This window comes from Neophocaena asiaeorientalis, unplaced genomic scaffold (genome assembly GCF_003031525.2).
Source record: "Neophocaena asiaeorientalis asiaeorientalis breed wild unplaced genomic scaffold, Neophocaena_asiaeorientalis_V1.1 scaffold4, whole genome shotgun sequence".
In the NCBI taxonomy this organism is placed as follows: Eukaryota; Metazoa; Chordata; class Mammalia; order Artiodactyla; family Phocoenidae; genus Neophocaena; species Neophocaena asiaeorientalis.
In genome coordinates this window covers 6,532,198-6,543,362 of record NW_020173682.1, presented here as the reverse complement: position 1 = coordinate 6,543,362, position 11,165 = coordinate 6,532,198, and the positions used below count along the sequence as shown (strand labels likewise).

The following is an 11,165-nucleotide window of genomic DNA, read 5'->3' as shown; positions in this document are numbered from 1 at the left end:
CTTTCCTTGTGGTTAAGGCTGGCAAGACTGTCTAGTTGCTGTTTGTCAGCTCCTTTGCTGTGCATTTGGTGTCTGTATTTTATTATTTAAGTGCTAAGTAAATAAAATATTAAACAGAATTATGAATACCACTGATTATTCATGCACTATACATTTTCTTTAATCCAATTCAGATTATGGAACTTGTACTTATTTAACTGAGTTCATTTTATAGTTTTCAATTTAGAAAAATTCTGTCTCCACGCAACTTTTCTGCAGCACAAATCATGATAATGATAACACATGGCTCATTTGCAGCCGTGATGCCAACAGGTGGGCAGTTTTGTGTGTTCAAATACCCCTTTCAGTAAAACCTTAACATTCCTTAAGTTTCTTTCCAACCTACATTGACATAACTTGAACTAAACCACAAAGTTGGTCAACAGTACCTTCACTGCGCCATTCTCATGCATGGTGATGCAGTTATCGGCATCTTCTGAAAGCTGGTACAAGGCTTGGGCTGTCGCTCTGTGCACGTTGGTGTCATTTGATTTCAGGTACCGCACTAATGGAGCCACGGCCTTGTGCTCGCCAAAGGCCACTCTGTTTCTGCCCCACATGCAGCAACGCGAAATGGCTTCTGCTAGATGACGTCTCAGTGTATCATCATTCTGCACAAGGAGAATGGATTATGGTACGTGCTTCATAATGACCCTGTGATACTTTTGCTCTAGGTGTTTATTACCCACTGGCTGCTCAGGTGGTGTCTTGCTGGGAACTAGTATTCTGGTGGGTCACCAATGTATCAAGGTTCAATCCTGCCTTTTCTTTTTATGAACTGAGTGGAGTGCATGCAGGTAAAGGCGATCAGGTGTCTGGCATTAGTTATTGGCTCAAGGCTCAATTTCCTTTTGAGCAAGTCTACTCACAACACAGAGCTACAGATCAGCGAGTGGCCAAGTAATAAAAACAACTAAGGAGTACTGGACACTCTTAAGGGAGCCTGCCAGGTAAGTGGGGGAAGTGGATTATTCTACCTCTTCACCTTAGGAATACTTCCACATCAGGAATACACCTTGGTTCCCAAGAGGGAGAAGACAACGCAGCAGACGAGGACAGGTTTTGAGTCTGCCATTTTCCTTTCTGCATTGTTTACGCAGACCACATACTTCTTTCTGGATGTAATTACCTCATACAGATATAATACAACTGAATAACACCATAATTTTCTGTCTATTAATTGTACTGTTCTCTTGATTCAGGTCACAACTTGGTGCCCTTAACTGAAACTGGCAGATATTCTCAGGAATTTAGTATTAGACTGGCCCAAAAGTCTTGTAGACCAAGCAGGCTTCCAATCATTGAATTTCTGCTCCACGACTTCTCTGCCAAGTTCAAGCTATGCTCAAATACCTCTGGTCATGGTGAAGTCATTATCTCTCAAGCCTGCTTGTTCTATCTGGCACAACTCTGGGTAAACAATACAGCGATTGCCAAAACCTTCTAGCTCAAGAACACCATCGACCCAAGCTTGCTAAGCTGGGAGAGGAGCATTTACCTTCTAAAGTCGGCATGAACAATTATCTTAAGGCTCGTAATAACGACGATGGTGATGATTTCAGTTTGAAATATACTTTCACATTTATTAGTCTCAGAGAAACTAAAATGAATTCACTAAAATCTCATACCTCACAAGTGACAGATATTAAACTTGAATCCAGGTCTTTGGATTTTAAGCTCATTGTTTTTGCTACTACACCGTGATATGACAATATACATTTTGAAAGAAAAAGATACATTACTTACTGTATTTGCTAGTTTGGACAATAAAGGGACAACTCCATGATCTGTGATAACAGCTAAATTTTCTTGATCTTTTGCTATATTGGTAATAGCAGCACATACACTCGCCAAAACTTCTTTATTATCTGATTTCAGTAAATTGACAACAAGTTCCAAACCACCAACAAAGGAACGGACCATCTCTCCAGCATCCTAGATAACAATAAAAATAAAGATGATATCAAAAATAAACCTATGTTTAGCATTTTTTTAAAAAGCACAAAGTAATGATAAGGCTGTGAGGTATACCTTTGGCGTGAAAAAAATTCAATTTATATGTCATATATTTACATGTTATGTTATACACACATACATAAATGTAGGTATGTACAACACATACACAGAGACAGGTCCGTTTCCACAAATGTGTATTGAACAACTATCACGTGAGAGTCACTGTGATAACTACTGGGGATATAGAAGTTAACAAAACACATTGAGTCTTATTATTGCAGTAGTTATGTTCTATTAAATCATCACAGAAACAGAATTAGCTAATACTGAACCATTGCTACTAGGGGAGATACAGGGCTAGCTTCCTGCAAGCCTCTGGTCACATTGTCACGAACTGATCAAAATATAACCTTGTTTTATGTGTGCTTCTGTTTAAAGACATCTCATTTCATATGCGTTAATTCATTAACATTGAACCCACAGACAATATACACTGTAGCTCACGCCTGAATGAAGCTTATCTAGCACGTGTATTTTCTCCACAAGGCATATCACAGCTTTCTTGCACTTAGGAACACTGACTGCACTTCAGTACTATGCATGGGGGCCATTTTCAACAGTGAAACCAACAAAAAACACAAACATGTGGAAAACGTGGCACTAAGCAGACTGCACTACGGAGGCTTATCGAGGGTCCAAGGGCGGAGACAAGCGGGCAGAGCGTCAGCTTGCCCAACCCCCACTGAGAGTGAGTGTGTCGGGCAACTTAAAGTTTCACTTTTCTGTGCATGTCCAAGAATGACTGAGAAAGTGCCCTGAGTGCTGATTTGGGAGTTACAAAAAATGTGAGCAAGTAGGTGACTCCCCAGATAGAATCCGTGAACAACATGGACTGACTGTGAATACTCTAGCCACCACGTTGCTACAATCTAGTGGGGAAGATGGGCATTAGGAAGCTACAAGTAGACCGAGGAGCATTAATGGGGAAGAGGGAAAGACACTACAAATACGTGTGACAAGGGACTCTTGGCTGGTGTAAAGATTCAAGGAGTGCCCCTCCACCATGATGTTTGCCAGCTGAGACCTCAGGGGTGAGGGGTTATCCAGTGTGAAGGAGATTCTGGGTGAGGAACCGAGATTGGGAGACAAGGTACTTTTTTCTAGGTCAGGATGGTTAGAGCATAAAATAGGAGAGGGAGAATGGGAGACCATAAGACTCGCTTCGGTGGCATTCAAAAGCCGCTGAAGAGGCTTATTAACTGTGTGTGGGGAAGCAGGAGAGGCGATTTTCTCCATTTTGCCTCATGGAAGGTCCCTCAAGATTGCAGGGTTGGGGCAAAGAATGGTGTTGGGGACTCAGGCTGTTTCACAAGTTCAGGTAACAGGTGGTGGTGGTTTGGAGGAGGTGATGGTCCAGCCTGGAGAGAAGGGTGTGGACTTGTGAGGGTTAACTGGAGAAGATAAGGACGAGTGACTCAATTCCCATGCTTCTGACTTGCCCTAGTGGTGTTGATAATGTTGGAAATTGGGGTTTTGTTTTGTTTTCTTGGTGTGGGAAAGGGTGGTGTTAGGTAACAGAAGAAGTACCCACAAGACATTTAAGTGGAGGGTTCCACTTAAGGAGTCAGTTGGCTTTGCGGCTCTGGGGCTCAGGAGTGAACACCAGGCTAGAGGTAGAGACTTGGAAGTCATCAGCATAAAGACCGTAACTGAGGTAGTGAGAAAAAGCGGGCTTTCTGTCCCGGTATGGCCGTGTGGGCAGAGACAAGGAATTTGTCAGAGGAACCTGGAGATAGATGGCGAAACAGAAACCCCACCTCCCCTGGTGTTGGACAGCGGCTGCGTGACATCCACCAATTACCTGGCTCCGTGGTTTTCTCAAACAACAGAAATTCACATCTTTTGAGCATCAACTATATGTCAGGCACTTTGTGCATAAATTATCTCAGTTAAACCTCCAAATAACCATGCAAAGTAGATACTGTTTTTCCATTTTTGATTTTAAAAACTGAGGTTCAAAGATGTTCAATCTCATAAACTAGATTGTATCACTCATGACGGCAGGGGCCATGCCTTAGTAAACTCCGTGATCCTTATAAATCATGAATCTGATCTCCTCATCCCCATACCTCCCCAGTCCTTCCATAGCTCCTCCACCCTTAGGATAAAATCCCAACTCCACACATGCTTTACAGCCCTTCCCAGTGCAACCCTGGGTTCCCTGCCTCACCCTCCCTAACTTGAGCCCCTTTCCCCAGCCCCACACACACCCTAAGCCAGTGGCTCCCCAGAGGAGCTAACAGCCAGAATCTTGAAATGTTCTCTGAGAATACAGTTCAGCAAGTCTGGGCTGGGGCCTATAAAAAAAAAAAATCTGATTCTTTAAAAACTCTCCTGGTGAGTCTGAACTTCAACCAGTATTGGAAGCACTGTTTATGCATTAGTCCTTTGTTTTACGTCCTCAGATGTGCTGCCTGCGTGTCTCCATGCCTTTGCACATGCCCTTTTGTCTGCTTTCCTATTGGCTTGGGGATTCCTACACATCCTCAGCTACTAGCTAATGTGCCATTTTCTTCAGGAAGCCTTTCCTGAACCTCAAGTCTGAGCTAAGCCGCTCCTCCTATAATACCTGGTTCTTCTCTGTTTATTTTTTTATTTTTTAATTTATTTTATTATTTATTTTGGGGTCTTAGTTGCCGTGTGTGGGCTTTCTCTAGTTGCGGCAAGCAGGGGCCACTCTTTGCTGGGGTGCCTGGGCCTCTCACTGTGGTGGCTTCTCCCATAGAGAAGCATGGGCCCTAGGCGCATGGGCTTCAGTAGTTGCAGCACACAGGCTCAGTAGTTGTGGCTTGCGGGCTCTAGAGCGCAGGCTCAGTAGCTGTGGCGCACAGGCCTAGCTGCTCCGTGGCATGCTGGATCTTCCCGGACCAGGGCCCAAACCCGCGTCCCCTGCATTGGCAGGCGGACTCTCAACTACTGTGCCACCAGGGAAGTCCCTCTTCTCTGTTTATAATACTCTATGCAGTATTAGCTTATCTGTTTGCCTTTGTCCTTGAACTGTAAGTTCCAGGAGGGCAGGGACTCTGTGGGTCTAGCTCAGTGTTATATGTCCAGTGCCTAAGCCAGTTTCTAACAGTGAGTACATGCTCAATTAACATTTATTGAATTTGATTACATGCAGACTTGCAGCTATGGAAGGAAAATTTTCACTGAGGGTATAACAAACCAAACTAAGCTTCTAGGAAATGATGAAGGAAGGGCCTAAGTCAGGTTCTTCCCAATTTTAAGGGCAAAGCATCTTTGTCCACAACATGTTGCCTCTCCTGACTGCTAGGTGACATGGTATCAGCAATACTGGTGGGCTTGTTCTCAATGTCAAATTTAAATATAATTTCTGATCGTTAGGACACACTTCCTAATTCTGATGTATCAATAAATAATTTTGAAAATATTTAATTGCCATTTTTTCTAAAATTCTACAATAAAGGTTTTTAAGTAATACAAAAGAAATTATCTTTCTACATTGTCACCTTATTACACTTCTGTGCTTTACGATGCAATCAAATCAGAAGATTATAAATGTGAATTTATTAACCTCTGGTCAAACATCCAACTTAATTTAATTCAAATTACTCTTTGAGGTAGTACTTGGTAGTGGTAGTTGTAGTAGTATTTCCACCTTATAGATGAGAAGAACCTCAGAGAAATGAACTAATATGTGAAAAGAAAACTGATAAGTGGCAGAAGTGGGATTTGAATCCAGATATGCCCAACCTTTTCTAAGTGATGTTATATGCATCAATAATCTAATAAATGTATCAATTATATAATTATCTAACAATTTTTTTCTTGAGAAAAAACTGGAGGAATTCCTGAAAGATGATGGTGGCCACAGTTTTTGAATCTCCCTATGGTAACAGAGCAAGTATTATAGCAAAACAAAAAAGGGACAACACATACAGCAATATTCAGCAACTAGATATCTACACCAACCCCCAAATACAAGCTGATCAGGACAAGTTACCAAGCGCTACAAAGCCCACATGCTCTAAGAAACTCTGAAATCTGCAGGGGAAAAGCAAAGGGAAACCAAATTGCCATTAGGTCACATTGGAAAGCTCAGGAACAGCAACAGAAGCTGGGAGCTGACTTTTCAGGCTCTGATGGATGGATAAGACTAAAATGACACACAGGTATGATGGTGCTAGAATGTTCTATAGGTCTGAGTCCCATGAATTCTTAAAACTGAAGCCCTGTCACAGGACAAAGCCAGCACTGAGGAGAAACTACTGGGGTTGCATCCTAATTGAACAAGGCAAGGGTAACAGGAAGAAGAGAAGAGAAAGTCCAGATAAAAGGAGGGCAAGAGAGCACAGGAGTTTGAGTCTACTCTCCATCACTGTGAAAGTAGCAGACATGGCATCCTAAGAACCATGAAATTAAAAATGCTACCCTGGCCCACATCTCTCTCCTAAAAGACCATGAAAACTCATTTCAATTAAAAATGCACTATATATAAAAAGACCACAGTCAATTTCCATTTGGAGTTACTACAAGAAAAAAATGAAAAAAAGAAAATCATAGAAAGTATGATTAGAATTATTAAAGCTCACAAATTAGGTGATTAGTAAAAACCCATTTTTAAAGATCCACAAAAAGTTAGAGATAAAATTAAAATTAATTTTGGAAATAAAGAGTAAACTAGAAGTAACACAAGAATGAATAAACAAAATGGGAAATATCTTTAAATAAATAGAAGATGTGAAAACTCCAAAATGATGGAAAAAGAGCTAACAAAAACTTCAAGAGAACAAACAGGCAGAGAAAATCTAACATATGTACAGTAAGAGCCCCCAAGAAGGAAACAAAGCAATACAAGAGAGCAAAATTTTAAAAACTGTAATTCAAGAAAACTCTCTCCTGAAATAAATAAAACCTGAGAATATATTGAAAGGTCACTCAATATACCAGGGAAAACTAGCCCAGAATTGGCTAACATAAAGACAAATACTAGTACAACTGCTGGACAGTAATAAAACAGAAAAAGATTCTTTGGTCTTCCAGGCAAAAAGACCAAGGCACTTCTAAAGAAAATAATAAGCTATTATCCTTAGACTTTCCAACAACAATGGTTTATGCAAAGGAAAAGAAAGTAACGTGTGAGCTACTCAAGAGAAAATGTGAAGCAAGGTTCTAACTTCCAAAAGTTTGAAGCCCAATGACCTTCAAGGATAAAACTGTTATAAACATGGATGACTTCAGGGAGTGATGCTAACACAGGCCCTTCCTGAGGCACCTACTTGGGAATGAGTGTCAGACCTCCAAAAAGACTAGAAAGACATTGACAAAGGGACAGAAGATTTCTTAAAATCCTGTACTGGCTTCATTTCCTTCAGGATCAGGTCTAAATGACATTCACGTATTTTCCCAACCTCTTCTTTCCCATACTCTTTTGCATAAGCTATATTCTGGCCTCTAGGATTATTGCTGTTCCCGACGTACCATGTTCTTTTATATCTTTGACCAAGTTATTTTCTTTACCTGGAGTTTAGCCCTACCAAACTACAAACTCCTACTCAGCTCTGAAAACTCTGACTCATCTTTTAATAGCAGCTTAAATAACAGCTCCTCCATGAAAATTTCCCCACTCCCCTTCTCAGTGTTGGTCACCCCCTGCCTTCCATATTCTTTTCGATGGTTTTGTCCAAAAATCCATTTCCTCATCCTCTCGTGTTTACAAAGTCTTTTTTTTGCAATATATTCTTTTTATATGTTATTTAATAAATATATGACTATATTTCACATATAATAGAATTTTAATAAAGATAAAATCAAATAAAACAACTATATTTTAGATAGAATTTGTAATCAGTTTTAGTTTTTATTTTTAATTAATTTTTATTGGAATATAGTTGCTTTACAATGTTGTGTTAGCTTCTGCTGCATAGCAAAATAAATCAGCCAAGTCTTGATTTTGTTTGGTTGTCTAATTCTCACAGACAAGCATCAGGAGAGAGCATCTCTAACCCCAGAGGCCTAAACCTATCCTAGAAGTCGCCTTCCCCTTGCCAATGATTTGCTTAGGGGTGGCCTAGATATGGCCCAGTTGTGGCTAATGACTTCTGAGATGACAACTCAGAAATCTTCTGGAAAAGTTTTCCTATTTATAACAACACTGAGAATGGCAGAACAGAAAGAGGACAAGAGCCTGGTCCTTGAAGACACCGTTGAGCGGTTGAATCAGCTCATCCTAAAATCCGATTTGGCTACTGAAAACCAAAGACATCTGTGGCTCTTTACTTTTCATCATACTGCAATGATTTTCTCATGGGTCCTCCCCCCATTAACGTGTGAGTTCTTCAAGAGCAGAGACACCTGGTCTTGTTCTTTGACTCTCACTTGGGATGTTGTCTGGTGTCTGTCACTCAGAGGACTTTCAATAAATGTTTGCTGAATTATGAAAAAATAAGGGGACTATAACTTTAAGATACTTAACCACAATCACAAACACTAAAAAGAAAAGAGTGTTATTAGCTCTGTAAGATGGAGTGTAAATGGATCAGATCACTTAGCCTCCCATTCTAGTGACTTCCTGGTTCTCTCACTGCTTTATCAGTGGATCCCGTGAGCCACAGCACTGGGGCAGCGGGGGGAAGAATAACGAGAGTGATCGCACCTGCCTCTGATCCAAGAACTTCCTGAGGTGCGTGGCAAGAGACCCAGCGAGCCAGTGTCAGCGAGGTCGTGGGTGTGGCTCACCAAGGTCTCCTAACGTTTCTAATCTGTGGGACAGTGAAGTGTTACACTCAAGCCCACAAGCCCCTCCAAAGTTTGTTTGTTTGTTTTGAAGGTGAGATTCTTTCTTTCTTTCTTTTTTTCCTTTTCAGCTTTAAAGATTTTAGACACATGACTTCTTGCCTCACATGGTTTCTCTGGAAAGGAAGACAGTATATTTGAGGATGGAAAAAGTAATTATTCCACCAAGACTGTCTTTCACTAAATGCTAAGCAGCTGGGAAATCCACCACATTTCCCACCTTCTCATGTGTCTTAATAACTAGTCTTTGCCAACTTCACCAGTGGTACAATATGGGTTATAGACAATTCAAATACTAACCTGTACTGGAAAAATCTTTAATAATAATAATGATAATAGTAATAATAGTAATAGTAAAAAAAAAGAAAGAGAAAGACAAATACCATATGATATGACTTATATGTGGAATCTAAAATATGACACAAATGAACTTATCTATGAAACAAAAACAGAATCACGGACATAGAGAACAGACTGGTGGTTGCCAGGGGGAAGAGGTTGGGGGAAGGATGGAGTGGGAGGATGGGGTTAGTAGATGTGAGCTTTTATATATAGAATGGATAAACAACAAGGTCCTACTGTATAGCACAGGGAACTACATGCAGTATCCTGTGATAAACCATAACGGAAAAGAACATGACAAAAAGAATGTATATATGTGTGTGTGTGTGTGTAACTGAATCCCCTCACTGTGCAGCAGTAATTAACGTCACACTGTAAATCAACCATACTGAAATAAAAATAATACTAATACAGTAACAACAGCCTAATCCTTTGGCAGTTTACAAAGGACTCCTGCACACATTACCTCATCTGATGCTCACAACTCTGCCTTAAGAAGACATGACATCCTCATTTTATAGATAGGAAGGCTAAAGGTTCCTAAAGGTTCACGCACAATGAGTGACAAAACTAAAAAGCAACCTCAGAACTCCTGACTTCTCATTTCGTGTCTTTTCACTGCACACTGTGTTTGGACTTGGAAGTGCCAACAGTTGAAGTTGTCACATTACAGTTAGTTTATAAACAGTCAGAAGAAGCTTCCCAATTTAGAGTTAATAATTCCAAAAGAGATGAAGCTGTTTTGCCAATGACATTTCCCAAGACAAACAAAAACCATAATTGAAAAAGAGAATATGAAACACCTTCACGCTGCTATCAAAGTAAAGCCTGAGTGGTTGAATAAGTAGGAAAAGATGTCAAGTTCAAATTAAACAAAATTAAGTCAAATACACAAATGTGATGAAAATATAAACTAGCAAAATATTTTTGGTTAAAATTCAACTGGTAGGGGGCTTCCGGGAAGATGGCGGAAGAGTAAGACGCGGAGATCACCTTCCTCCCCACAGATACACCAGAATTACATCTACACGGGGAACAACTCCTACAGAACACCTACTGAACGCTGGCAGAAGACCTCAGACCTCCCAAAAGGCAAGAAACCCCCCACGTACCTGGGTAGGGCAAAAGAAAAAAAAAAGAATAAACAGAGACAAAAGAATAGGGACGGGACCTGCACCAGTGGGAGGGAGCCGTGAAGGAGGGAAGGTTTTCACAGAATAGGAGCCCCTTCGTGGGCGGAGACTGCGGGTGGCGTATGGGGGAAGCTTGGGAGCCGCGGAGGACAGCGCAGCAACAGGGGTGCGGAGGACAAAGCGGGGAGATTCCTGCACAGAGGATAGGGGCCGACCGGCACTCACCAGGCCGAGAGGCTTGTCTGCTCACCCGCCGGGGCGGGCGGGGCTAATCATCCCAAACTGAGGAGGTGGACTTTGAGAGCAAGATTTATGCTGTATAGCTTTGCTTCCACCATTTGTCCTAGGGTTCTATCCGTCCTTTTTTCTTAATAATTATTTTTTTATTTTAATAACATTATTATACTTTATCTTATTTTATTTTACTTTATATTCTCTTTTTTTCCTTCCTTCCCTCCTTCCTTCCTTCCTCCGTCCCTCCCTCTCTCCATCCCTCCTTTCTTTCTACTTTTACTAATTTTTTCTTTCTACTTTTTCTCCCTTTTATTCTGAACCGTGTGGATGATCAAAACAATTAAGAAAATGGGAATAGGTACATACATATCGATAATTACTGTAAATGTTAATGGACTAAATGCTCCCACCAAAAGATACAGATTGGCTGAATGGATACAAAAACCAGACCCATATATTTGCTGTCTACAAGAGACCCACTTCAGACCTAGAGACACATACAGACTGAAACGGGATGGAATAAGATATTTCATGCAAATGGAAACCAAAAGAAAGCTGGAGTAGCAATTCTCATATCAGACAAAATAGACTGTAAAATAAAGACTACTACAAGAGACAAAGAAGGACACTACATAATGATCAAGG

General features: G+C 40.8%; 1 protein-coding gene across 3 annotated transcripts in view; it reads right to left on the bottom strand.

Moving 5' to 3' along the window:
* Positions 1-342: 342 nt before the first annotated feature.
* The window catches only part of ODAD2 (outer dynein arm docking complex subunit 2), a 106,634-nt gene continuing 95,811 nt past the window's right edge, over positions 343-11,165 (bottom strand). For 2 of the 3 annotated variants that reach the window (XM_024750032.1, XM_024750033.1), the window contains exons 18-19: positions 1,786-1,974; positions 343-650 (exon numbers count right to left, since the gene is read on the bottom strand). In XM_024750032.1, coding sequence (XP_024605800.1) covers positions 402-650; positions 1,786-1,974 — 438 coding nt within the window. In that variant the 3' untranslated portion in view covers positions 343-401. The remainder of the gene's footprint in view (positions 651-1,785; positions 1,975-11,165) is intronic. The other variant, XM_024750034.1, reaches the window with a different exon arrangement.